Source organism: Mobula birostris, chromosome 23, assembly GCF_030028105.1.
Source record: "Mobula birostris isolate sMobBir1 chromosome 23, sMobBir1.hap1, whole genome shotgun sequence".
Taxonomy (NCBI): domain Eukaryota; kingdom Metazoa; phylum Chordata; class Chondrichthyes; order Myliobatiformes; family Myliobatidae; genus Mobula; species Mobula birostris.
Genome location: NC_092392.1, coordinates 38,027,780 through 38,055,489, shown reverse-complemented (window position 1 = coordinate 38,055,489; position 27,710 = coordinate 38,027,780). Strand labels below are relative to the sequence as shown.

The 27,710-nt window shown below is 40.1% G+C and overlaps 1 protein-coding gene across 4 annotated transcripts in view; it reads left to right on the top strand.

Moving 5' to 3' along the window:
• tbc1d22a (TBC1 domain family, member 22a) overlaps positions 1-27,710 on the top strand; it is a 335,257-nt gene that overhangs the window by 276,032 nt on the left and 31,515 nt on the right. For 2 of the 4 annotated variants that reach the window (XM_072241878.1, XM_072241877.1), the window contains one exon: positions 5,654-6,103. The exons of the other annotated variants lie outside the window; for them this stretch is intronic. In XM_072241878.1, the coding sequence (XP_072097979.1) occupies positions 5,654-6,088 (435 nt within the window). In that variant the 3' untranslated portion in view covers positions 6,089-6,103. Of the gene's footprint in view, positions 1-5,653; positions 6,104-27,710 lie in introns of those variants that run through there. 4 annotated transcript variants of the gene reach the window in all.

Genomic DNA, 27,710 nt, shown 5'->3' with positions numbered 1-27,710 from the left:
CACACTTTATCCATATCCCCTCCACCATCACCTTGTATTTGCCCTTCATCTCTCCCATTATCACCTTCCTTCCTGATCAGATTCCAGTGCTTGGAGCCTTACATCTCTGCTTAACATCCTCCAGCTGCTGTCTCCATGTACACCCTCCCCTCTCCCCACCAAACTGCCCCTCTGCCCCTGTGCCTATCAGCTCTACCTTTCCCCACCTGGATCCTGCCAGCCAGCACTATTCTTTGATCTACCTGTCACCTACCAGTCCCAGTCTCACCCCTGCCCCTCACCTCTCTATTCCAGCTCTAGATGATATTATGGTAATACAAATCAGACATGAAGAATTAAGGGATTAATTCAACAGTTTTGAACATGCTTCTGTTATTGATAAACTAATGAATGAGCAATTAATACTCTGAAAATGTAAAAAAAATTTAAAAGTTTCAGCATGATAAATTATATTTAAAACATTTTAGAATTAAAATTGGACTATTGGTCTGTTAGGCCATAAATGGGATGGTCAGGATATTTTCTTTGGAACTGCAAATTTATTTTGTGATTTTAATAGTTAATTTTAATACAGTCTGGCACCTGAATACATGTTTTATGTCTCTGCAGATAAAGTGAGTTTCACTGAGCCATCAGACTACTTTGGGAAAAGATGAGGTGTAATTTGAGTTCCTAGTCTCAGAATGCTTCCAGGCTATTTCAGGCTGCAAATGCTATTTAGTTTAGAACTGGACGTTTGACTAATTTGAGTTAAATGTCCACACGGGGGTGGGGGGGAAGAAACCCTCCACACTCTGCTTCAGATTTCAATCAATTTAAAACCTTCATAAGCCTTGATAAACACAGAAGAGTCTGCAGATGCTGGAAATTGAGAGTAACACACACACAAAATTCTGGAGGAACTCAGTAGGGCAGATGTTTGAGAAGACCCTTCATCAGGCCTTGGTTCTTTTCATTTCATTTGTGGGTTAAACAGAAGAGTTAAAGCAGTTAATGCCAAAGTTGGCATTAATGTAATGTCAGGGGAGCTAAATTACTAATTAATAGCAATTATGAAAAAATTAATTTCCTCCTGATTCGAGACTAACCTTTGTGGTTCCAATAATTTGCCACTATTTCTGATAACAAGCCTTTTGACCTTTACTCACTTTATCATCTATAATGGAATAAATGAGAATTGTTGTAAACGAGCTGTTACGAGTACTGTACAAATCTGTTTTACTGTGAAGGATGAAAGTAGAATGCTGCATGTGAAGTCTGAAAGGAAGAGGAGGGCAGAACTATATGTTACTCCAAAAGCTGAAAAGTAAAAGAATAAGCAAAATCAACAATGAACAATGAATATTTAATTAGCTATGCTTCTGACGAACCGGTCCTTTCAGCTTCACCGTGTAATGATTCTCTAAGGGTTAACGCTTGAATAGCCATCTGTGGTGTTAAGATTTTTAATGTTTTGCTTCTCACCATTAGCAGCCCTGTGTTAGAAGATTGTAACAGCTTTACAGGATATAATTAATAACAGGGCCACTAGCTATAACAGAGTAAATCTGCTGATGCCTGCACAAAACAAATCTACTTAGCTGGAATGTATGGCGTTAAGCAGTATCCCGTTAACAGTGCTAAAAAAAAAGCTGAGTATGAAATCATTTGTTGGCATTGTACATGGTTGTATTGTCCAAAAATATGTGAAACCTGTCATACTTTAAAATTTTGTTAATGGTTACTAAAAGGTAGATTGATGAATGGAGCCATTGTATTGCAGTCAGGAACATAACTAAGCAATTTTGCTAATTTACCTCCCAGTCATTGCTCTACCTATTTCACTAAGCTGCAGTCATGGTAAGAGGGACAATTCTTAATAAGAAATTGTCCTAGTTCTTCTGCTAAATTCCACAATAATATATTACCAACTATGTTTTGTAGTTGGAGTGGAAGTGAAAACAATCCAAGGCTAGCATCTATAATCTGAGCAGGTAAAATTAGAAATGAAGTTTCAACTTCCTATATATCTGCAGGACAATGAGATGTAACTTACTTTTGGAAGGCAGATGTAATATGAATTTACTGCACTTTTTCATGATTTATTAAAAATGAACAACATCTGTACTGTAATTTTATTTTGGTTTTTGATGGGTTACATGTGGATAAATTTGAGTGAATTTGAGATAACAGTGCACTAAAGAACGAGAGACATTCTCAAAATTCTTGACTTTAATGCGGAGACTGTTGTCTTACATTCAGTGAAGTCAGGTTGATTGAGGATTTTGTTTTAAATCCCACCTGGGAAATAGCATCTGGTACTGTAGGTTATTAAGTCTACTAATTTTTGTATTCCTTCAAATGATGATTAGGTTTGTCCTTCTGCGTGTGAGTGTTTATGCTTCTCTATGAAGTTAAAAGCCTCTAATATTTAACTAGCTTCCCTGGAAAATATGTTTGTTAACTTCAGTGGCTAAAACTCCACTTTTTGCCCTTGATTTGAGGATGGTGTCCACGATTAATTGATGGGCCCCGAGTTAATCCTAACATTGACTTTCAGAAACAGAAGGCATTTCCATGAGGAGAAATTTGACCACTGACAGGAGTTGCTGTTCCTTTCCTGTGCAAATCGTTTTTTATTTGATGTGCGAATTATTCACCTGTGATACAAATGTGCTTTATCAATAATTTTGCCAACACTGAAAATTATATTGTGGCGAGCCCTTCCCAGCTTGTAATTTCTATGTTTCCATTAGGTATGCCATCATTGTACCCGCTTTTGTTTATTTTCTTTGACCATCTTGCAGTATCTGAACAAGTAATATTTAAGGAGAGTAGTAAATATGAACTGATCTTGAATATGCAGAATTAAAGAATTCACATGACCCATACTATATCTGGCTGTAATTTAATATTCAAATCTGCACTTGATCCTCGTTGTTTTGCCCTACCCATTTTACAGTACTGTGCCTAAGAAGTTGTCATAGTACTGTCTTTGTTGACATGGAGTGGACAGTGCGTTTGTGAATCTGCCGGGTGCAAAAGATGTTGGGAGTGGCGAGGGTGGGAGTGCCGTGGGAGGGTTGTGGGACAGGTGGAAGCGAAAGTGCTGGGGGGGGGGGGGGGGGGACGTGGTGCGAGTGCAGACACACCCCGCTCTGACACACCAGGCAAGATCATTTGATTCCAAACAATTAGTTTATTGATCTTTACAGAATTTCTCTCCTGTGCTTCCTGCTGTATCCCTTCTCCCAACCATGATTCGCCTCTCCCTACTTCCTTCTCACTCTCAGTCCACGATAGAGACGTGTGTCAGGATCAGGTTTATCAGCATTCACGTATGTCATGAGATTTGTTTCTTTGCGGCAGCAGTACGGTGCGATACATAAATTTACTACAGTACTGTGCAAAAGTCTAGCTATATGTATGTGCCTAAGACTCTTGCACAATATTTAATTTTCAGTGCTGCATTTCATATTAATTCCAACAGTTATTTTGACATGAAAATCAGAAATAAAAACGGGTAATGCCAGAAACAATGAACAGGTAAAGCAGCATCTGTGAAAGAGAAACCTAATATCTCAAGTCAAGGATTATTCATCAAAACAGATTATTTTTGACTTTTTTAGTAATGCCTTAAATGGGAACTATTTCTAATTTCTGTTTCTAATGTTCAATTTACACCTGTCTTTTATTAGTCAGTTATGTGAAAGTTATTTACTCTTTCAAGCTGCTTTTAGTCTGAAGAACTGCATTTATTGCAGACAATATAATCCTAATTTTTAAAATACTTCTTTATAATAATTTTCTCCTGCTCAGGTATGCATCTTTAATTCACAGAGGTGTTATTTTTATTGATTTCTTAACTTTTATATTTGGGTAACCAACATTTCATTCAGTGGCCTTTTCTTTGACTTGAATTTTTTTTTCCAAATTCATCAATGTGCCACCCTTTTTATTTCTATTGTGTATATGGATTTAAATTTGTGATTTAAATTATTTAAATTGATAAGTGCTGATGTTAAATCCATGTTATGTTTCCTGTGATTTCCATGACTTTTTTGGTAACTCCATGAAGTTATCACTTGGAAGCACATAAATTAGGTATTTTAATTTATGGAATATTACAGCTGACTAGTTAAGTTACTGGATTTGCAATAGAGAAGTACTAACCAATGATGTAAAACACAAGTTCAAATCTCTGTGATGGGCAATCTAAACTCAGTTAATTAAAAATCTGGAATAAATGCCACTATCAGTGATGGTGATCATGAAAATGATTTGTCATAAAACTCATTTGATTCACTAATTCCCCTTGGTGGAGGAAATCTATCCTTATCTAGTCTGGTCAGTATATGATTCTGGACTTGCACCAATCTGTTAACTGCCTGCAAAATAGCATATCGGATGCAGTTCAAAGATAATGATGAAAGATAAATGCTGATCTTGCCCGTGATATGCATGTCCTGCAAGTGAATAGTAAGAATGCCTTGGTGTGATTAAAACTTCTCTTGTCAATTCATACATCAGTTGATTATAGATTGACGGTGCTGATTTCTACAGGTTAAATTTTCACTCATCATGATATTAATTAAAACTGAGCTTCTTAGAACAAGCTGTTTCAATACAGAAGCAAATATTACTGAAATGCCACCATTTTTTTCATAACTTTGTAGTCAGTTTTTCCACAATATTCATATTGTGAATGATGCCTGCTTTTGTAGGGAAATGCTCGAGATTGGTCAAGCAATATCATGTTACAGGTTGAGTACCCCTTATCCGAAAACATCTGAAATCCGAAACCTCTGAAATCCGCAACCTCTGAGTGCTGACATGATGTTACCAATGGAAAATTCCACAAGATGCTGGGAAGATTCCCAGGAGATGCGCAGGTCTCTGCACCTCTCCGACAGTTCAGAAAAGTGACCTCACATATGTGATAAACAGAAGTTAATGGAAAATAGAAAAACACTGCATAAACCAGAAAAATCATGTATTGAAAGAGTGGATTCGTCAGTGTTGGAGTGCGCATAAATTGCTTAATGGTATGCTAATCATGAAACAAACAAAATCTATCATGGTGATCTGAAAATTGAAGGTAATTGTGAATATTCAGCAGGCTGGCTGCAGAAATTTAAGAAAAGGCGCAGCATTAATTTTTGAAAGATTTTTGGTGATAACGTGTCTGCTGATCATGAAGCAGCAGAGAAATTCATTGATCAGTTTGTCAAAATTGTCGCTGATGAAAATCTAACACCCTGAACGGCTGCATCAGTACATATATGTGGTGAACAAGTGCAGGGACAAACACTGCTTATTGATAGTGCATAAATTCAGAGTCGGGAATGATGGCGATTCCAACCTATCTCATTATACATTCCAAATCTGAAAAAATCTGAAATCCGAATCACTTCAGGGCCCAAGCATTTTGGATAAGGGTACTCAACCTGTTCTTATTAGAATCTGTTTAAGTTAAACCTACTCCTACTCATGCCAGCATGAACACAAAACTAGATACACGTACAAAAAGTTGGAAATGTGTGCATTTTTGGACCACACATTTGGGAATCCAAACCATTCCAGGTAACATTCAAAGTTGGTACAGTCTTTCATCGATTATATTACAGCCCAGTCCATCATGGGTAAAGCATATCTGATTGGAATGTTATTGCAGGAAAGCAGCATCCTTCATCAGGAACTACCATCACCCAGGACATGCTCTCTTCTCGAGGCTGCCATAAGGACGAAGGTGAAAGAATCTCAGGACTCACACCACCAGGTTCAGGGACAGTTATTACCCCTCAGCCATTATGCTCTTGAACCAAAGGGGATAACTTCACTCAACTTCACCTGCGCCATCCTTGAAATGTCCCCACAACCAATGGACTCACTTTCATCTTATGTGTTCAATATTTATTGCTTATTTATTTATTATGATTGTTTCTTCTTTTTGCATTTGCACAGTTTGTTGTCTTCTGCATTCTGGTTGAATGCCTTAGTTGAGTGGTCTTTCATTGATTCTATTACAGTTATTATTCCAGAGATTTGTTGCGCATGCCCACAAAAAATGAATCTCAGTGTAGTATATGGTGACACGTTTGTACACTGATAATAAATTTACTTTGAATTTTGAAGTTTGGCTTGACCCTTGGGGTCTGAATCTCTACAGCATTAGTACTACCATAATGCCCTAATACAATATCAACAACTGATGACATGCTTTTTTCCCTCAAAGTTTCATGGTTTCATGTGTATTTTGTCAGGGTTGCATGGCTGAGAGAATAATCCAGATTGGTGCAGTATTGGTGTTAACTTGCCTAAGCAATTACTCAAAGGAAAGAAATGGCATTTAATAGAAGTTTTAGATTCATGATGAAGTCAAGTAGAGGAGGCAGTCAACCTGTGCTCTTTGTAAGAGCTGATGTACTAAAGCACATGTTAATCAGAGATGGAGATTATCCATATGCTCAGTCTACAGTTTTCTTCTACGATAAAATTACATCTCATTAACTTTCTTGTGTGTAGTATGTACACAAATATTCTCCCTGCCCATTAAAGTTTGATTCGTTGTGATGCATGAAAATTTAAAACTGGTCCTCTTGTGATTAAGGAGTCTCAGTAGATGAGCAAATAATATTGAAATGTCACACCATTCTTTTCCAAGCTCTTGTTAATCCTTGGTGCTCCAGTTCCCTCCTACGTCCCAGTGATGTATGGTAGATAATTTGCTTGCTGTAGAAAGTTAAAAGGACATGACCATGATGAAGGTGAATGGCAAGAAAATAGACTGGAGTTGATGGGCAAATGAGAAAAATTTTAGTCATGGAATTCACACAGAGTTCCTAGTTCCTATAGCAGGTAATAATCAGATATACTTTTTTTTCTACATGGTGGATAAATATGTTAGGAGAAACTTCTTGAATACATATGCCAACAGAGTATTAGAATGGAAAGCTGGTCTGTGGTTAAGAAATTGCATATGGCATAAGTCCATCAACTGAAACATGTTGGAATGAAAGTTATTAAATTAGTTCAGAAGCCAGTCAACAGATGGTTAGCAAACAGAAGAACATGAGTTTATATCATCAATAAATGGATCAAAGTGAGTTGGATGTCACACCACCACCTTTTATAAAATAACATATCTATTTTGTCATGAGCAATGCTATTTGCATTGGCTGTAGTGCAGGGATTTAGCAACAGCCTTTCCTTTTAGCGAGGTAAAGTACATTCCCAAAAGAAAACTTAACACCTTCATTCCTTACATAATTTTCTTCATTTAGATATGATCTTAGTGGAATGAGCCACACAAGTCAAATTGAATCACACTTTTATATTTTAAATATTCAATTTTCTGATGATCTATTTGACTTGTTCATCACAAAATGCTTAATCCATATTCTTTCAGGATAGACTTCAGCAAACATTTCTGCCTTGTGAGTGTCTACACTCTGTCAACTACTTTATTTTTTTGCTGAAGTTCGTGCATCCCGCTGCTTTTGCTCTTTGTTGCAGATGTCTAATGCTGCTCATGTGGTTAAAAAACTCTTTTTGGATGGCTGAGAGACAATTTGGACATGTATTTTACACTAGAAACTTCATGTGAATTTTCTAGTGTGAAATATACAGTATGTCCTTTGGACTCCCATATTAATAGTTTACCAAACAATCAGAAAATAGGTGGAAATTTGCTAATTTAGGTTCCTCAGCCCTTGCATTCCAGATGAATGCCAGCTCCAGCCATGTTGGGAATTTTAATTTCTGTTTTGTTAACAGAAGCATGAATTGGGATTCACTATTTTTAAAGGTATTAAAGACAAACTCATCCTAGATTTCTGATTTTGAAAAAGGGACAATCTTGTATAAATTGGTACCTTTTTTATCAAAATCTGTATTTCTATTTCTTTTTATTAAATGTATATTTTGTAATTGCTTGTGTAAGCTGGTAAATAACAGCAAGTCATTTACAATAGATATGACCCCAATCTGCCAAAAGTGGAAATTCCTGGTGACCAAACATTTTAATTCCGATTCCCATTCCCATTCCGACATGTCGGATCATGGCCTCCTCTTGTATTCCATCTGGGTAGCCTCTAACATGATGGCATGAAGACCGATTTCTCCTTTCGGTAAAAAAAAATCCCTCTCCTCTCTTCTATTCACCACTCTGGCTTCTTACCTCTTCTCACATGTCTATCACCTCCCCACTGGGGTCTCCCCTTCCCAGTCTCTTATGATCCGTTCCCCTCTCTTATCAGATTCCTCTATAGCCCTCTATCTTTCCCACCCACCTAGCTTCACCTGTCACATTCTCGCTATCCTCCTTCTCTGCTCACTTTTTTATTCTGGCGGTCTTCTCTCTTCCTTTTCCGTCCTGAAGAAGGGTCTCTGCCCAAAATATTGATTGTTTATACCTTTCCGTAGAGGACTTCCTGGGTTCTGCCAGCATTTTGTGTCTATTAATTTATAACCAATATTTATGCAGAATATGAATTCACTGAGTTTTACATGATCCATTAAATCGTGGTGTTTAACAATTGTTGAATATACTGATAGTCTCAAAAAGACACTTTACATATGTACCATATTTACATTTTAAATACGTGTTTGCACTCAGATTTTAAAATATCTAATATTACGATATATATCTTTAAGAGTGAACCAGAGCTGAAGACTTTAGTTTAAAATTTAATCATGGGTACCCATTTGAAATAAAGTCATAAAATACTGCCAAGTAACTGTTATGGAATATTTCTTGAGGCTTAAGGTAAATGTTTAAGTAATTATGCAGCTTTTAAATTGCTCTGAGTGATAACACTCTTGCTTCTGAATCAGAAGGTCATAGTTTCCAAATACGTTTCAAAGTTATGAGCAAATAATCATCATGTACACTGTAGAGCTAAGAAATTTCTATAGAGTCTGAGGTGTCATGAAATCGTTGTGAAGTGATGTTTGTTTTCTATATGGAATTAAAAAGTTGCGTAGTTGTATTTAAAGATGAGTAGAGGTATTAGTGTTTTCCCGATGGATAGTTATCCCTCCATTGTCCTTGTTTAATCTCAACTGGTTGCTTGCATAAACGTATATAAGATTTACCAAAAGTGAAATGTTTGAATCTTGGCTTTGGGACAGTCATTGAGTATGCAAGGAAATATGTCTAATCTAATTTTTTAATTCTGATGCGTGTTACTTGAAAGAAAAAAATCTTTTGCCTCCTTGAAAATCTGCTACTCACAGTCATGGAAATATGAAGAGACATAATTGAATAAATGAGCAAGAAAAAGTATGGAAGGGATTTCCACTTTGTCTTGATCTGGATCCACACCACAAAGGATCAAAATGCCTGCATTACCAGATGGTATCTAGTCCTGCAGCCCTTCTATTTCACAATCCATCACAGAGCGGGCAGCAGAATGTCACTGCATTCTCTCTCCCGTTTGCCCAACTTGGGGAAACAAGAAGAGAGTGGAGGGTAATGTGACAGAGCAGGTCTGCCACAAGTAATTTTTCCCTCCTCTTCCCCCCCCCCCATCCATTGCCCCATAATTCTCATTATCCCTGTCTGGCAAAGCTGACATTATGATTATCAGGTACACTCTCTAGGGCTAAGGAGCAGCTTGAACACTTCTGGTTGTACTTGTGCGCTCCAGGACAGTGGCATTCCTTAACACATCCTGTTTGTTTTTGCTAACCGTTTGCAGGGGGGGACCCTACTGATGGTGGGGTATCTTTAAAAAGGTGCCTCTTTGTGGTGCCACGTGCTTAGTGGAAGAGTTATTTTTCGGGGACGGGGAGAGCTGGATCCTGGAAAATGCTGAGCTGTTGATTGGTTTTGTTGCACCATGTCATTGTGGTCTTTTGTGATTAATGTATTTATGGACGTTTGTGATTGTGAAGAAGGATGTGAAATCCTGTGGTTTGGTTTTTGTGTAATTGTTCAGGCTCATGGTAACAACTCCCCTGCATTCCAAAGAATGGACTACCTCATTTTGGTGTAAGTGGAGAAGAGAGTGAGGGTGTGGTAAGGTGAGGTGTAGTATTTAGACTGATATTTTAGAGCTGTGGTATTAAAGGTCTGATGGTATATATCTGTATTTTCTCTTTTGTCATTTAGTTATTTTGCTATTTTTTGCACATTTTCAGTTTTTTTTTACCTCTGGCACAAAATAAACATTGAATGTGTGATTGTGGCCTGCCATTTGATCTTTAAAGTCCACACCTTCATAAGGGCACACGACTCTCACCAAAACCCATGGTGTGACACTGACTTAAGTGTCCTTGTTTACTTTGTGTGTTAAGGCCAGGTACGTTACAGATACTGCAGCATCTGTTGTAAAGCATTTCTGTCGGTAAACACATTGGTGAGTGTCCAATGTGGCAGGAATGGAGAATTTGATGTTTTCAATTACCTAGCTGTTCAAAGTACTTCATGATGATTGGTGTCAGTGTCACTGAGCAGTAATTTAGTTCTGAAGACGTAGACTTCTTTAGTGCAGGGATCATGGTGGCTGATTTGAAACATGTGGGGACAGCAGCCTTGATGAGTGAAGTGTTGAAGATGTCTGTGAAGTCATTGAGCTGGTGTGCACACTCCCTGAATACTCGGCCTGGGATGTTGCCTAGCCCAACCACATTATGGGGGTGACTCTCTACAGGATCCTTCTCACGTCTGCTGCTGTTACAGACAGTGGCTGCTCACTTGGAAGGAGGGTAACTATCGTGGCTGGCACCAGTAATAGGCTCAGAGGCTAAATGCTTTTCTGTTGATCCTGTGTCTTATGAAAAGAAATTTGAATTATCAAAGAAGCATGAAATAAAAAAGTGAATGGAGTTTTGTGTTGATGTTTTTGTAGGAGTTCCAGTATATTTAGAAAACAGCTTGAAAAAGTGGTCAAAACAGCATGAACTGGTTTGGGAAGTTCTTGATCATAAGTCATTAAAATTATAGTTTTTTCTGTTAATAATTTTGGAGTAATTTTAACATTTGCCCTTTGCCTTTTAGTTTAGCAATATCTTACTTAATTTAGTGTAGATAGACTTGGTTTGTGTGTATTAACTTATTCTAAAGAGAGCATGCTGACTATCCTCTTAATCTAATGCGTACTTAAACTAATCAATAAAATCAGGTTTGCAGATGTGTGCAACTGTCATGTGGAGTGACCTTTTGACATGTGATAATCAGAGAAGATAACTAACAATAAGGGGATACTGTATTGTACTAGGCTTAATATTGCAGGTAGTTATGTAAAGAGATTGCATTTTGAATTAAGAGTATGTAAGAATATTGCTTCTAGTTGTACCATGATTATATCAACATCCAGTATTTGGGAGAATGAAACATAAAAATCTACAGCACATTACAGGCCCTTCGGCTGCAATGTTGTGGCGACCATGTAGCCTACTCTAAAAACTGCCTAGAATTTCCTTTCCTCATAGCCCTCTATTTTTCTAAACTCCATGCACCTATCTAAAAGTCTCTTAAAAGACCCTACGCTATCTGCCTCTACCAGATTTGCTGGCAGTACATTCCATGCACCCACCACTCTTTGTGTGAAAAACTTACCTCTTCAAGCACCTTAAAACTATGCCCCCTCGTGTTAGCCATTTTAGCCTTTCTGTAACGAGGTGACCAGAACTGAACACAGTACTCCAAGTGAGGTCTAACTAAGGTCTTATATAGCTTTTCCTTTTGAAAATTTCTCTCAAAGAGGTCATTGTTTAGGCAGAAAATATGATTGAGTAAACCAGAAATTAAGCTGTAAATCCTTCTCACTAGACAGAAAATTGTTCTATTAGTGCAGTACCTATACATCCCCTTTTGTACTATCACGTGATTGGTTTTGTTGTTCTTTGCCTTGGATTCCAAACACTCACTGGTCTGTGCACTCTGCTGTACTCTACTTAGGCTGCATAGTGATGTGCTAGGAGCCCATCATGTCCCTTAAGTAACAACCCGTACAGAACTGTTCAAAACAAAATTGTTCAAGTGATGAATTTAGTTATTTTTATTTACTTATTGACATACAGCATGGAATAGGTCCCCTGGCCCTTTGAGCCACCCTGCCCAGTGATTTAATCCTAACCTAATCACGGGACAATTTACAATGGCCAGTTAACCTATCAACCGCTATGCCTTTTCGATGTGGGAGGAATCCAGAGCACCTGGAGGAAGTCCATGCGGTCACGGGAAGAACGTGCAAACTCCTCACCAGCAGCGGTGGGTATTGAACCTGTTTTTCTGTACTATAAAGCGTTGTGTTAACCACCACACTACTGTGCTGCCCTAAGCTCCATCACAAATATTAATAGTCATCCTATCAATTGGCATCCTTATTTTTTTTTTTGAGTTGTTGCTGTTGTATATTTGGCATTGTGTTGTAAAGCTGAATGTTTGTCCCTCATAGGCAACCATGGCATGTAGAGGTGGCAGCTTACTCCACACTAAACCATGCAATGGTGCGATCATGTTAACGTTTACATTGCTGTTGGAGAAATGCGTCCTCAGTTAGCTTCTTGGAACAGTGAAGGGGAGATGATTTTGCCAGGTTCCCAGTATGGCAGCAATTCATCTTATATATAATTTTCTTTTTAGTATTAATTGCACCAACATATTCTGAACAATAAATGACGAACCAGTGTACAGGTGTCCCCCACTTTTTGAACGTTCGCTTTACAAAACCTCACTGTTACTAAAGACCTACATTAGTTCCCTGTTTTTGCTAACAGAAGGTGTTTTAACTGTTATGGAAAAAACAGCACGCGATAAAAGGCAGCGGGCGATAAAAAAGGCAGCGCGCGCCCCGAGCAGCCACTCTCCCCCGGATTTGGAATGGCATTCTTGCCGGCGTTGCTTAAACACCTGCCTGTGAGCAGCTGTTTGCAAGATGAGTTCTAAGGTATTGGAAAAGCCTAAAAGAGCTCATAAGGGTGTTACACAGCGTAAAACTAGACATAATTAAGCGTTTTGATCATGGTGAACGAAGTATGGACAAAGTGAGTTTGGCTTGTGGAAGTTGATGAAGATGATGTTGAAGAGGTTTTGGCGTCCCATGACCAAGAACTGATAGATGAAGAGCTGATGCAATTGGAAGAGGAAAGCATAACAATCGAAACCGAATGAGTAATGATAAAGTACAACTTTAATTTTGAAAGGGTACGTTGGAGGGCATATTTGCAAGATGATTTGAGTCCTTACAAAGAACTGTATGATATAAAAATGCGCGAGGCTCAGCAGTCAAGCATACTGTCGTTTTTCAAGACTTCCACATCAGCCACAGCAGACAACAAACCTTGACCTTCGACATCGAGGCAGGCAGATATAGAAGAAGATGACCTGCTTGCCCTGATGGAAACAGACGACACCCCAGTCTCCCACCACCCCAACCCCCAGGCCGCGGACAGCTACCGATTCGCGGAGAATGCAGCGGTAGCCAGGAGGCACCCAGCACATCGTTAAGAAAAAAGCCAAAATAATCAAGCTAATTAATTAGGTGCCGCCCGACAATTATGTGCTGAGCCGCACCTAATCAATTAGCATGTTTATTTCTGCTTTTTTCTTAAAGATGTGCTGGATGCCTCCTGGCTACCGCTGTACTCCTGCATGCTTCGCGGATTGGGATCGGGTCGCTGCCTGGAGGGTGGGGGCCACTGCACCACCCAAACTCCTACGACTCAGTCTAACACACCATCGTCAGTGTGCTCGATGTCTTCCAAATTCCCGTAAGTGATACTACACTGTACATACATTATTTCTACTTTATATATGCTGTGCATTTTTACATGTTATTTGGTATGATTTGGCAGCTTCATAGCTTAAAGGTTACTGGAGAGCGCTTGTGCCGTGTTTCTGCCAACAGCGCTTGCGTGAGATTTTCTGCCGACGGCGCTTGCGTGAGATTTTCGCTACGGAGAACAGTTCAGGCAATGATTGTGGAAAAGTATCTCTACTTTATATAGGCTGTGTATTTATCATATCATTCCTGCTTTTACTGTATGTTAGTGTTATTTTAGGTTTCATGTGTTATTTGGCATGATTTTGTAGCTTATTTTTTGGGTCTACGAATGCTCACAAAATTTTCCCATATAAATAAATGATAATTGCTTCTTCGCTTTACGACATTCCAGCTTACGAACCGTTTCATAGGAATGCTCTACCTTCGGATGGCGGGGGAAACCTGTAATGTGAAAATAATTTTTATTTTTTTACATTATATAAGAAATATAGTTTGAATTTTCTCTGAGTTGCTTGTAACTAAGCAAAACAGAATAGTTTTTATTATTCAAAATTACCTCTAGCCTTTTTAATGTTTACCATATCATTATTGGTTATGTCTTCAACAATAGAACTTGCACCCTCTGGGTTTTCCAGCTCTGATAATTATTTCTTCCTCTTAACATTCTCCTTAGTCTACCCCTTTGAAATCCCCTATATTTTTGACATCATCCTCAAGCTTCTGTGACACTCTCTTTTACTTTAAAAGTACAAGGCAGAATATAGAGAAAATGGTTGGTGACACACTGGTCAAAATAGCATTTTCAGACTGTAGTTTGAAATACATGAAAATCCATTTTGAAGCATAGATATTGATCAGGAGAAAATACAGCTTAACTTTTCCTTTGCTGTGCTCATTTAAATTAAAATTGTGAGGCTGTCAATTTTAAAATTCAAATAGTCAGCAAGCTGCTGTGACTTATTTCTCAGCAGTGTGCACTTTCTAACAAAAAAGCCCACTTGTTAGAAAATTTGAGACTAATTAAAAGGAATTATGCAATAGTTCTTCACAAGTTTTATATTAAAAAAATCTAAAGTTTTTGTCATGTCACAACCCTTTTCTTTCATTATTTTGAGAGATGTCATTCCTGCTTGTTGATCTATTTAGTTATTGACAGAAGGACTTGTGAACTATCCAGCTATCACAATCTCTCCAACTTTAGTGACAATTTTCTTTGGCATTTGACAGGATTTTCAAACTAATAGCAGGATTGTTAAGGCAGTTTTGAGCAATAGCTGCTGACAGAGATGAACTGACATTGGAATGTTAGAGTTTACCTAACCCCAGAGTTCTGAAGTTACAGTAATTTTGAGGGAGATGAGTAAGAGTCAATGAGTTCGGATGAAAGGTCATTGACCTGAAATGTTAACTCTGTTTCTCTCTCTCCACGGATGATGCTCTGCTGAGTATTTACAGCATTTTTTTCTCTTTTCATTTCTCAAACAAAGGAACTTGTTCTGTCCACAGTTCAAATTATTGCTGTGGTGAAGAATCTAGTGACATTTAGAAATGTCGATGAAGCACTGATGAAAACAATCCAGTGAGTGTGGAATGCCAGAGAACGATTGGGTTTGATAAGCTAGTGGGAAAATTGATTTCTGGTCCACTTAGGAGGACAAAATGAATATCTGCCTTAAAATGTGATGGCTGTACTCTGTCAGTTGAATGACCTTTTGCCTACAAGTTATTTAAACTTTATATATAGAATGATGTTCTGTATTCTCTGATCATCTGTGAGGTGTATTATGAAGGTTCAAAATAATCTCATATGCTAGACTGCTGTTTGTAGACTTCAGTTCAGCGATCAACACCATCATACCCCCAAAACTGGTGAGGAAACTCTCCTCGCTGGGTCTCAACACCTCCCTCTGCATTGGATACTAGACTTCTGAACAGTAAGGCCACATTCAGTCCATGTGGGCAGCAACATCTCTCGTACCATTATGCTGAGCATTGGCACTCCCCAGGGCCGAGTGCTCAGCCTGCTTCTGTTCACACTGCTGACACATGACTCTGTCGCAGGATCCAGCTCAAACCGTGTTATTCAGTTTGCATATGACACAACGGTGGTTGGCCTTATCATCAGAATGATGACGAGACAGATATGGAGAGGAAGTGGAGCGGCTGGTGGATGGTGTGAGAACAACCTAAGCCTGAACAAGGAAGTCATTGTGGACTTCAGGAAGGTGCAGACAAACTATCTTTCTCTGCGAATACATGGTTCCTCTGTAGAGAGAGTTAAGTGCACCAAGTTCCTGGGAGTTCACATCACGGATAACTTCACCTAGTCCTTTAATATAACCTCTCTGAAGAAGAAGGCACAGCAGCACCTTCATTTTCTAAGAAGACTGAGGCAAGCAAGGCTCTCCACCCACCCCGCCCCCCACCCAACCATCCTGACTGCGTTTTACAGGAGCACCATTGAGAGCATCCTGACAAGTTGCATCTCCATCTGGTATGGGAGCAGTCGAACATCGACCTGAAGTCCTTACAAAGGACTGTGAGAACCACTGGGAGGATCACAGGGGTCTCCCTACCATCCATTAGGGACTTTTTACAGGAGTGCTGTGTATGCAGGGTCCTTAGTATCATTAAGGATCCCACCCATCCATCCAGCATCCTCTTTGACTTTCTACCATCAGGCAGGAGACTACGATGTATAAAAACAAGAACAGTCAGGATAGAAACAGTTTCTTTCCCCAGGCCATTAGGCTTCTGAACTCCCTGCTGCATTGGATCCAAAGCGTCACTGGTTAATCTGTTCTGTACCTTGCAATATTTAATATCAATGCACTTTAGTTTTTTATTTATGTTTGATTCATCTATAGACTTTATCCTTACCTTCATCAGTTACCATGTTTTATGTGCTTTACACCCTGGTTTGAAGAAACATTATCTCATTTCTATATACATTATATACATGTATATAGTTAAATGTCAGTCAACTTCACTTGAAAAAATGGGGGGAAAGAGAAAACTGCTGTGCAAGCTAAAAACAAGAGATAATCTGCAGATGCTGGAAATCCAAGCAACCCACACGAAGTGCTTAAGGAACTCAGCAGGCCAGGCAGCATCTATGAAAAAGAGTAAACAGTCGGCGCATTGGGCCGAGATCCTTCGTCAGTCCCTCAAATGTCGACTGTTTACTCTTTTCCATAGATGCTGCCTGGCCTGCTGAGTTTCTCCAGCATTTTGTGTTGGTACTGTCCAAACTACTTGAGTTATTTAGTTGCTCAGTCATAGCTAATTAATTTAGATTCTGGCTACACACATCAAAGTTGCTAGTGAACGCAGCAGGCCAGGCAGCATCTGTAGGAAGAGGTGCAGCCGACGTTTCAGGCCGAGACCCTTCATCCTGACACGTCGATTGCACCTCTTCCTACAGATGCTGCCTGGCCTGCTGCATTCACCAGCAACTTTGATGTGTGTTGCTTGAATTTCCAGCATCTGCAGAATTCCTGTTGTTTGCTTTTAGATTCTGGCTGTTCCTTTTTCTTTCTTGTTATGTATCCTAACAAATGTTACGCCTTAATTTTGAGCTGCTGCTTTTTAATGCATAAGTGTTGTACTTTGGCTTCACGCCCTAAAGCCCCAAAGCGATGGTTGGCATAAACTCTTTATATGTAGAAATCTAATTTGACAGTGTTCTAATTTATTTGTTCTTGGATGTATATAACATCAATGTTTACATTGTCTTTATCTTTTGATGCTAGGTTATAGCTAAATAAATTTCTACCAGAATTTTTCCCAATTTTTATTACATACAACTTCAGCGGGATTTGCTTTTCTCTTTTCAGCAAATGCCCTTTAAGTTATCTAATTATTACAATTTCAGTTTATCATATTTCTCTTTATAACTTAATTATCTTTCCCCCATCACCTAATTTGAAACCCAGAGTTGAAAGCGTCTTTTAGGAGTGTTTAAATGATTACATACTTTATAAAAAAAAAAGGAGCTCAGGGCCTTTTGGGACTTTTCAATGGGCTTCATTCATTGCTATTTATCAGCACTTGGCAAAGACTAATTAAAAAAAAGTTAGGTTTAAGCAGAGGAGTGACCATTGTTTGAGTGAGACAGTGCTAGAGTGATTCATTTCAGGCTTCGGCTCAAGAGGCTTATGCAAGAAGAGGCGAAGGCTCTAGGTAAGTCTTCTATCTATTAAAGCATAGCTGGTGCAGTGAGAATGGGTTGAGGGTTAGCGATGTGTTCTTCATGGGAGATGCGGGTGCTCTGAGAGCTTCCCTGATAACTACATCTGCATGAGGTTCATCCAACTGCAGCTCTTTACGAACCATACTCAAGAACTAGAGCTGCAGCTGAATGACCTCCAACTCACACGGAAGAATGAGGAAGAGATAGATAGGAGTAGTCACAACTAAGTTGTAAGAGGCAGTTGATTGCACGTGTGTCAGGAGAGGGAAAGAGAATGGGCAGTGCGTGCAGAGTACACCTGAGGCTGTTCCCCTCAATAATAAATATAGTACTTTGGATACTGTTGGGGAGGAATGATCTACCGGGGAAAGCCAGAGCGACCAGGTCTCTGGCACTGAGTATGGCTCTGTGGCTCAGAAGGGAAGTGGGTTAAAGAGTAGTGCAGTAGTGATAGGGGGTTGAAGAGCAGGCAGGAGATTCTGTTGATGTGGAAGAGTTACGGAATGATGTCGCTGATCTGGTCCATGGTATTCAAAAGGGGGAGGGTGAACAACCATAAGCCATGGTGCATACTGTATTGATACCAATGACTTAGGTAGGAAAAGGAATGAGGTCTTGAAGAGAGAATATAGGGAGCTAATAGAAAATTGAAAAGCAGGACCTCAAGGGTAGTTATCTCTGGATTGCTGCCTGTACCATGCCCCTAGTGAGGGTAAGAATAGGATGATTTGGCAGATGAATGAGTACTTAGGAACTGATGCAAGAGACAGGTTTTCAAATTTCTGGATCATTGGGATCTCTTCTAGGGAAGTTATGATCTGTACAAAAAGGTTGGGTTACATCTGAATTTGAAGAGGAACAATATCCTTGCAGGCAAGTTTGCTAGAACCGTTTGTGAAGATCTAAACTAATTTGTTAGGGGGTTGGGAACTGGAGTGATAGGGTAGAGGATGGGATAGTTGCAGTATGTCGTGAGACTGAAGAAGGATAGGCAGTTAATGAGGCAAAATTGAAGTCAATGGGATGGGTTGAAGTGTGCCTTTAAATGAAATAGTTGGTTCAACAATTTAGAAAAGTGAGGATAAAGTAAAAAAAAAAGAAAATGAGTGCAGGTGAACATAGAACATAGAAAATAGAACACAGAATAGTACAGCACATTACAGGCCCTTCGGCCCACAATGTTGTGCCGACCCTCAAACCCTGCCTCCCATATAACCCCCCACCTTAAATTCCGCCATATACCTGTCTAGTAGTCTCTTAAACTTCACGAGTGTATCTGCCTCCACCACTGACTCAGGCAGTGCATTCCATGCACGAACCACTCTCTGAGTAAAAAACCTTCCTCTAATATCCCCCTTGAACTTCCTACCCCTTACCTTAAAGCCATGTCCTCTTGTATTGAGCAGTGGGGCCCTGGGGAAGAGGCGCTGGCTATCCACTCTATCTATTCCTCTTATTATCTTGTACACCTCTATCATGTCTCCTCTCATCCTCCTCCTCTCCAAAGAGTAAAGCCCAAGCTCCCTTAATCTCTGATTATAATGCATACTCTCTAAACCAGGCAGCATCCTGGTAAATCTCCTCTGTACTCTTTCCAATGCTTCCACATCTTTCCTATAGTGAGGCGACCAGAACTGGACACAGTACTCCAAGTGTGGCCTAACCAGAGTTTTATAGAGCTGCATCATTACATTGCGACTCTTAAACTCTATCCCTCGACTTATGAAAGCTAACATCCCATAAGCTTTCTTAACTACCCTATCTACCTGTGAGGCAAATTCCAGAGATCTGTGGACATGTACCCCCAGATCCCTCTGCTCCTCCACCCTACCAAGTATCCTGCCATTTACCTTGTACTCTGCCTTGGAGTTTGTCCTTCCAAAGTATACCACCTCACACTTCTCCAGGTTGAACTCCATCTGCCACTTCTCAGCCCACTTCTGCATCCAATCTGAATGTACTCCCTTCACCATGACCCTCTGCCTTCTGCAGGCAAGCCAATTCTGAATCCACCTGGCCAAACTTCCCTGGATCCCATGCCTTCTGACTTTCTGAATAAGCCTACCGTGTGGAACCTTGTCAAATGCCTTACTAGATCACATCCACTGCACTACCCTCATCTATATACCTGGTCACCTCCTCAAAGAACTCTATCAGGCTTGTTAGACATGATCTGCCCTTCACAAAACCATGCTGACTGTCCCTGATCAGACCATGATTCTCTAAATGCCCACAGATCCTATCTCTAAGAATCTTTTCCAACAGCTTTCCCACTGCAGACGTAAGGCTCACTGGTCTATAATTATCTGGACTATCCCTACTACCTTTTTTGAACAAGGGGACAACATTCGTCTCCCTCCAATCCTCCGGTACCATTCCCGTGGACAACGAGGCCATAAAGATCCTAGCCAGAGGCTCAGCAATCTCTTCCCTTGCCTCATGGAGCAGCCTGGGGAATATTCCGTCAGGCCCCGGGGACTTACCCGTCCTAAAGTATTTTAACAACTCCAACACCTCCTCTCCCTTAATATCAACATGCTCCAAAACATCAACCTCACTCATATTGTCCTCACCATCATCAAGTTCCCTCTCATTGGTGAATACCGAAGAGAAGTATTCATTGAGGACCTTGCTCACTTCCACAGCCTCTAGGCACATCTTCCCACCTTTATCTCTAATTGGTCCTACCTTCACTCCTGTCACCCTTTTTTTCTTCACTAAATTGAAGAATTCATTGGGGTTTTCCTTTACCCTACTTGCCAAGGCCTTCTCATGCCCCCTTCTTGCTCTTCTCAGCCCCTTCTTAAGCTCCTTTCTTGCTTCCCTATATTCCTCAATAGACCCATCTGATCCTTGCTTCCTAAACCTCATGTATGCTGCCTTCTTCCACCTGACTAGATTTTCCACCTCACTTGTCACCCATGGTTCCTTCACCCTACCATTCTTTATCTTCCTCACCAGGACAGATTTATCCCTAACATCCTGCAAGAGATCTCTAAATGTCAGCCACATGTCCACAGTACATTTCCCTGCAAAAACATCATCCCAATTCCCACCCGCAAGTTCTAGCCTTATAGCCTCATAATTTGCCCTTCCCCAATTAAAAATTTTCCTGTCCTCTCTGATTCTGTCCTTTTCCATGATAATGCTAAAGGCCAGGGAGCGGTGGTCACTGTCCCCCAGATGCTCACCCACTGAGAGATGTGTGACCTGAGCCGGTTCATTACCTAGTACTAGATCTAGTATGGCATTCCCCCTGGTCGGCCTGTCCACATACTGTGACAGGAATCCATCCTGGACACACTTAACAAACTCTGCCCCATCCAAACCCTTGGAACTAATCAGGTGCCAATCAATATTAGGGAAGTTAAAGTCATCCATGATAACAACCTTGTTACTTTTGCACCTTTCCAAAATCTGCCTCCGAGTCTGCTCCTCTGTATCTCTGCTGCTACCAGGGGCCTATAGAATACCCCCAGTATAGTAACTGCTCCCTTCCTGTTCCTGACTTCCACCTATACTGACTCAAAGGAGGGTTCTGCTACATTACCCACCCTTTCTGTTGCTGTAATAGTATCCCTGACCAGTAATGCCACCCCTCCTCCCCTTTCCCCCCCTCTCTATCCCTTTTAAAGCACTGAAATCTAGGAATATTGAGAATCCATTCCTGCCCTGGTGCCAGCCAAGTCTCTGTAATGGCCACGACATCATAATTCCATGTATGTATCCAAGCTCTCAGTTAATCACCTTTGTTCCTGATGCTTCTTGCATTGAGGTACACACACTTCAGCCCTTCTGCCTTACTACCTTTACACCGTTTATTCTGCTTCTCTTTCCTCAAAGCCTCTCTATATGTTAGATTTGGCTTTACTCCATGCACTTCTTTCACTGCTCTATCGGTCTGGGTCCTATCCCCCTTGCAAATTAGTTTAAACCCTCCCGAACCATGCTAGCAAACCTACCTGCAAGGATATTGCTCCCCCTCGGATTCAGGAGCAACCCATCCAATCTGTACAGGTCCCACCTTCCCCAGAAGAGATCCCAATGATCAAAAAATCTAAAACCCTGCTCCCTGTACCAACTCCTCAGCCACGCATTCAACTGTCACCTCCTCCAATTCTTACCATCACTGTCACGTAGCACTGGCAGCAATCCTGAGAACGCCACCCTTGAGGTCCTGTTCTTCAGCCTTCTGCCTAGTTTCCGAAACTCACACTTCAGGACATCCCTCTTCCTGCCTATGTCATTGGTACCAACATGTATCACGACTTCTGGTTGCTTTCCCTCTTGTATCAGGATGTCATGCACCTGGTCAGAGACATCCCGGACCCTGGCACCCAGGAGGCAACAAACCATGCGGGTGTCCTTCTCACGTGCACAAAATCTCCTGTCTGCTCCCCTGACTATAGAGATTAATAAAAAGACTAAATGTTTAGAAAGGTAGATAAGACAGCTGGACCAGGATTCTGAAAGAAGCAGCTGAAGAGTTTGTGGAGGCATTAGAAATGATCTGTCAATAATCAATAGATTGTGGAATGGTTCTGAAGGACTGGAAAACTGCAAATGTCACTCCACCCTAAGAAGGGAGGGAGGCAGAGGAAAGTAAATTATAGTCTGACATCAGTGGTTGGGAAGATGCTGAAGTCCATTATCAAGGATGAGGTTTGGGGTACTTGGAGGCAAATGATAAAAGAGGCCAAAGTCACCATGGCTGCTTAACAAGAATTGCCATGGTATTACAGGAACGATACTAGCATGGATAGGTGGTTGACTGGCAGGAGACAAAGAATGGGAATAAAGGCATCCTTTTCAGGACGGCTGCTGGTGACTAGCGGTGTTCCACGGGGGTTGGTATTGGGACGGTATTGAGGGTGATCTCATTAAATCCTATTGGATATTGAAAGAGCTAGATAAGGTGAACATGGAGAGGATGTTTCATATAGTGGCGGGGGGGGGTGGTGTCTAGGACCAGAGGGCACAGCCTCTGAATAGAAAAATATCCCTTTAGAACAGAGTTGAGGAAGAATTTCTTTAAATAGATGATGGAGAAGCTGTAGAATTCATTGTCATGCATGGCTCTGGAGGCATGTCACTTGATATATTTCAAGTGGAGGTTGATAAGTTCTTGATTATTCAGAATGTTAAAGGATACAGGGAGAATGCAGGAGATAAATCAGAGATAGTGAATTAGCCTTTTGAAATGGCAGAGCAGACTTGATTGGCTGAATGGCCTAATTCTGTTCCTGCTTCTTAATGGTCTTATATTAGCCGGTGAAACTCTAAGCCTCACAATAATGTTGCATTTTATTTAGAAATCTGTACATTCTTCAAAGGGAAATAATGCTTAGTGTGAATAGTTCCTCTTTTATTAATTTTTTAAAGTAAGCGCTATTACTTTATTGTTCAATTTAACTCTAGGTTGTGTGCTGAAGGCACTACAGCTTTACAGATTTGCATTGATTTTGTGTGCATTATTTAAGTGTTGGTGCTGTCTTCTGAGTTATCAATTTTTATGTAAGTTTATAAGTAACCTTCTAAGATACATACACACCATTTGTTTTGAGCATACATATCTCAGAATATTAGCAGAGTTAGACATTTTGGGAAGTAACAGTGGCCATGACTTTTGACTTCCTCCTCCTCAAGCAATCATTAAGGAACAAATCTGACTTCTTTTCACTCAAGTTATTTATAGGCTGGAAGGCAGCAGCGTACCATCCACCCTGTGGTTTTGATGAGACCTTGGTCCAAAGACAGTGAGCTTTAAAGTAATGTGCATATTAAGCACCACTACAGAAACTTGATGTATATCCAAACATACACTTTGTTTGCTGACTAGCTCTGACTGAACACGTTTGTACATAGTCACCTTATACAAGCTACAGAAAATGCACACTTCTCATACACTACGATTTTTCACATGATGCACGCACCTTGCATGACTGCGCACAGATGCAAGTACCTGCCCTTGGTGTGGTGTTGGGCATGAATATGTGACCCTATAGGATCTGGCAACTCTGATAGCAGAGTGGCCTTTGTTAAATATATGCAATAATCTGAAGGAAAGATCTTCAATTTTTTAACAAGTTCTTTGAAATTGTTACTGTATATCTGTTGATATCTGGACTTTGGTTCCGAAGTGCATTATTAGGATCTGGTAAAGTATTCACTTTTCCAATATCATCCTCTACAATATTTATATTGGCCTTCATCCTCCTTTCATGTGAGGCAAACTTGAGCTTTAATTAACGAATACAGGTGTCCCCCGCTTTTCGAACGTTTGCTTTATGAAACCTCACTGTTACGAAAGACCTACATTAGTTCCCTGTTTTCGCTAACAGAAGGTGTTTTCACTGTTACGAAAAAAATCAGCGCGCGATAAAAGGCAGAGCGCACCCCAAGCGGCTGCTCTCCCCCGGATTCGAAATGGCATTCTCGCCGGCATTGTTTAAACACGTGCCTGTGAGCAGTGGTTAGCAAGATGAGTTCTAAGGTATCGGAAAAGCCTGAAAGGGTGTTACACTTAGCGTAAAACTAGACATAATTAAGTGTTTTGATCGTGGTGAACGAAGTAAGGACAACATGAGTTTGGCTTGTGGAAGCTGACGAAGATGATGTTGAAGAGGTTTTGGCATCCCATGACCAAGAACTGATAGATGAAGAGCTGATGCAATTGGAAGAGGAAAGGATAACAATCGAAACCGAATATAGAAAGTGAAGCAACTGCGTGAGATTTTCGCTGCAATGATAAAGTATGTCTTTAATTTTGAAAAGGGTATGTAGGTTTAGGGGATATTTGCAGGATGGTTTGAGTGCTTACAAAGAACTGTATGATAGAAAAATGCGCGAGGCTCAACAGTCAAGCAAGCCTTCCACATCAGCCACGGCAGACGATGAACCTCGACCTTTGACATCGAGGTGGACAGTCATAGGAGAAGATGAGCTGCCTGCCCTAATGGAAACAGACAACGACGAATGACACCCCAGTGTCCCGCCACCCCAACCCCCAGGCCGCGGACAGATACCGATTCGCGGAGAATGCAGTGGTAGCCGGGAGGCACACAGCACATCTTTAAGAAAAAAGCCGAAATAAACATGCTAATTAATTGGGTGCCGAATTAATTAGCATGTTTATTTCGGCTTTTTTCTTAAAGATGTGCTGTGTGCCTCCCGGCTACTGCTGTACCCCACCACCGAAACTCCAACGACTCAGTCTAATATACCATCATCAGTGTGCTCGGCGTTGTCTTCCCGATTCCTGTAAGTGATACTACACTGTACATACATTATTTCTACTTTATATAGGCTGTGTATTTTTACGTGTTATTTGGTATGATTTGGCAGCTTCATAGCTTAAAGGTTACTGGAGAGAGTGTTTTTGTCAACAAAGTTTACATGAGATTTTCAGTGTGTGCGCCATGTTTTTGCCGACGGTGCTTGCGTGAGATTTTCGCTACGGACAACAGTGCGGGCAATGATTGTGGAAAAGTATTTCTACTTTATATAGGTTGTGTATTTATCATATCATTCCTGCTTTTACTATATGTTACTGTTATTTTAGGTTTTATGTGTTATTTGGCTTGATTTGGTAGGTTAGTTTTGGGTCTGCGAACGCTCACAAAATTTTCCCATATAAATAAATGGTAATTGCTTCTTCACTTTACGACATTCTGGCTTACGAACCGTTTCATAGGAACACTCTACCTTCGAGTGGCGGGGGAAACCTGTATTTCAATTGTCTGTCTTGGCACAAAACCATGCCCTGACAGGAATAGCATATCCAACATTTATTATTTTTTGTTGGAAGAAAGCTTTCCAGCTGAATACAAATTATTAACAAACAAAAGGACAGAGGTAATCTTAGGCTCCTCAGTTTAAAAAAAAGTAATTGTGATGAATTATTCTTTTTTTTTTTGTTTCCAAAAGTAGCCTCATGTATCATATTTTCCTGGTTCAAGAAATTTAGAGGATATCATTGATTGTCATTACCAAGTGGTTATGGTCCCTGTATCTCCTCTAAAATGATTAGTTAATCCATTTCTTTAAATCTAATGTGTTATCATGTGTGAACAAGCACTTATTATTTGTCTTTATAAACTTTTTAAAGAAATTTATCTTTGTAATCATAAATTATTCTTCAAAGAATTGGTTGATGTGAAAATGAAGAGAATGTATTTAGGGTGCTAATTCCATCGTATCGATAGGATTAAATAATAGTGTAACAGTCAAAAAGGAGGGAATGCTGCTTCCATTTGACTCTCCCAGATAAAAATATATTTTGCAAATGAACATAAGTCTGTCTTCAAAAGCCACAAGAATATGTTGAAATGGTTATGCCTAGGTAGTGATAATAATTGTAGTGAATTTATGTGGAGACAGGACTGACAAATACTGCAGATGCTACAAATGCAAAATAAAATGGGAAATGCAGGAAATGATCAGCAATTCAGACAGCATCTCTTAGTCATTGAACAATGCAGCACCGAAGTGGGCACTTTAGCTCACCAAGGCCACACCAACTAACACTGTTACACTAATCCTACCCCAGTCTGTTTTCTCTGTACATTTTATGATATGGTCAATTCTTTCCCCCCAAGTTTTACTCTGCACCAGTTTCCAGTTTTCCTTTATCAGGGCTAAGTTGAGCACCAAAGCAAATGAGGAAGACTCACTTCCCAGTCTCCATTTTCATGTCATGTCTTTTTTTCTTAGCCTCAGTTCATCAGTTGATACAATGGTTGATCATTGTGGCAAGATCTGGCAAAACTGTTTTGCAAAGATTTGGATTTCCTGCTTTCCCAATTCTTTCCAATTTGACCAGTTGCAATCCATTTTCATCTGTTGTTTAGCCCAATGTATGCTGCTTTCTCTACACATACAGATAAGAGTATGCTGCTTTTGCATTTTAAATTAAACACCTGGACACTTCCAATATTTTCTTTATTCGTCTGGTTATTAGTACATCTCAATTTCCTTGACATTGTCTGTTGTCACTAAAAAGCTCTTGAGTGATGTTTTCACACTCCAAGGCAGTTTAGTCTTTGAATAGATCTTGAATATAGTAAGTTACAAACATTGAGTCTCCTTGTCCACTAGGCATATCTGGCTGCTTGAAGCTTAGCTGCATGGTAACTCCGTATCTCAATCCTGTGATATAGGCAATAGGTACCACTCATAAGGTACAGTGCCACCCTAAAATCATCAAATCATTAAATAATTTTGTCTGTTTTAGGTGTTGCTGAGTCACTCTGGATTTTCTTTACTACTATTTATTTATCCTTTACGTTTCTTGCCAATGCCTATAATACTATCAGTTCACCACAAGACTGAAAAAAAAATGGTTTCTGCCATGAGTGATTCATGGGTGAGGCCTCACACTTTGTGTGGAATCAGTATCGATTTCTTTTGGGGCAGCATGGTATTGTAACAGATAGTGCAATGTGGTGATCTCCAATCGCGGTTCAATTCCCACTTCTGTTTGCATCTTCTTCCTGTCACTGTATGGGTTTCATCTGGGTGCCCTAGTCTCCTCTCACATTCCAACAACTGACGGTTAGGGTTAATGAGCCCACACTTGCAGATTGCCCTCAGCAGGATCCTTGGACTGTGTTGGTCATTGGTACAAACCGACTCATTTCACTGTATGCTCTGCTGTTTCAATGTACATGTCACAAATAAAGCTAACCTTTAAAAGCCAAGCCTTACACTGTTCGTGTTTTCCACCTGGCTTGATTTGGATATCAACATGGCAGCATAATATCTGTCAATCTATCCCCATTGTATACCTATGTAGCTTTTAAAGCATC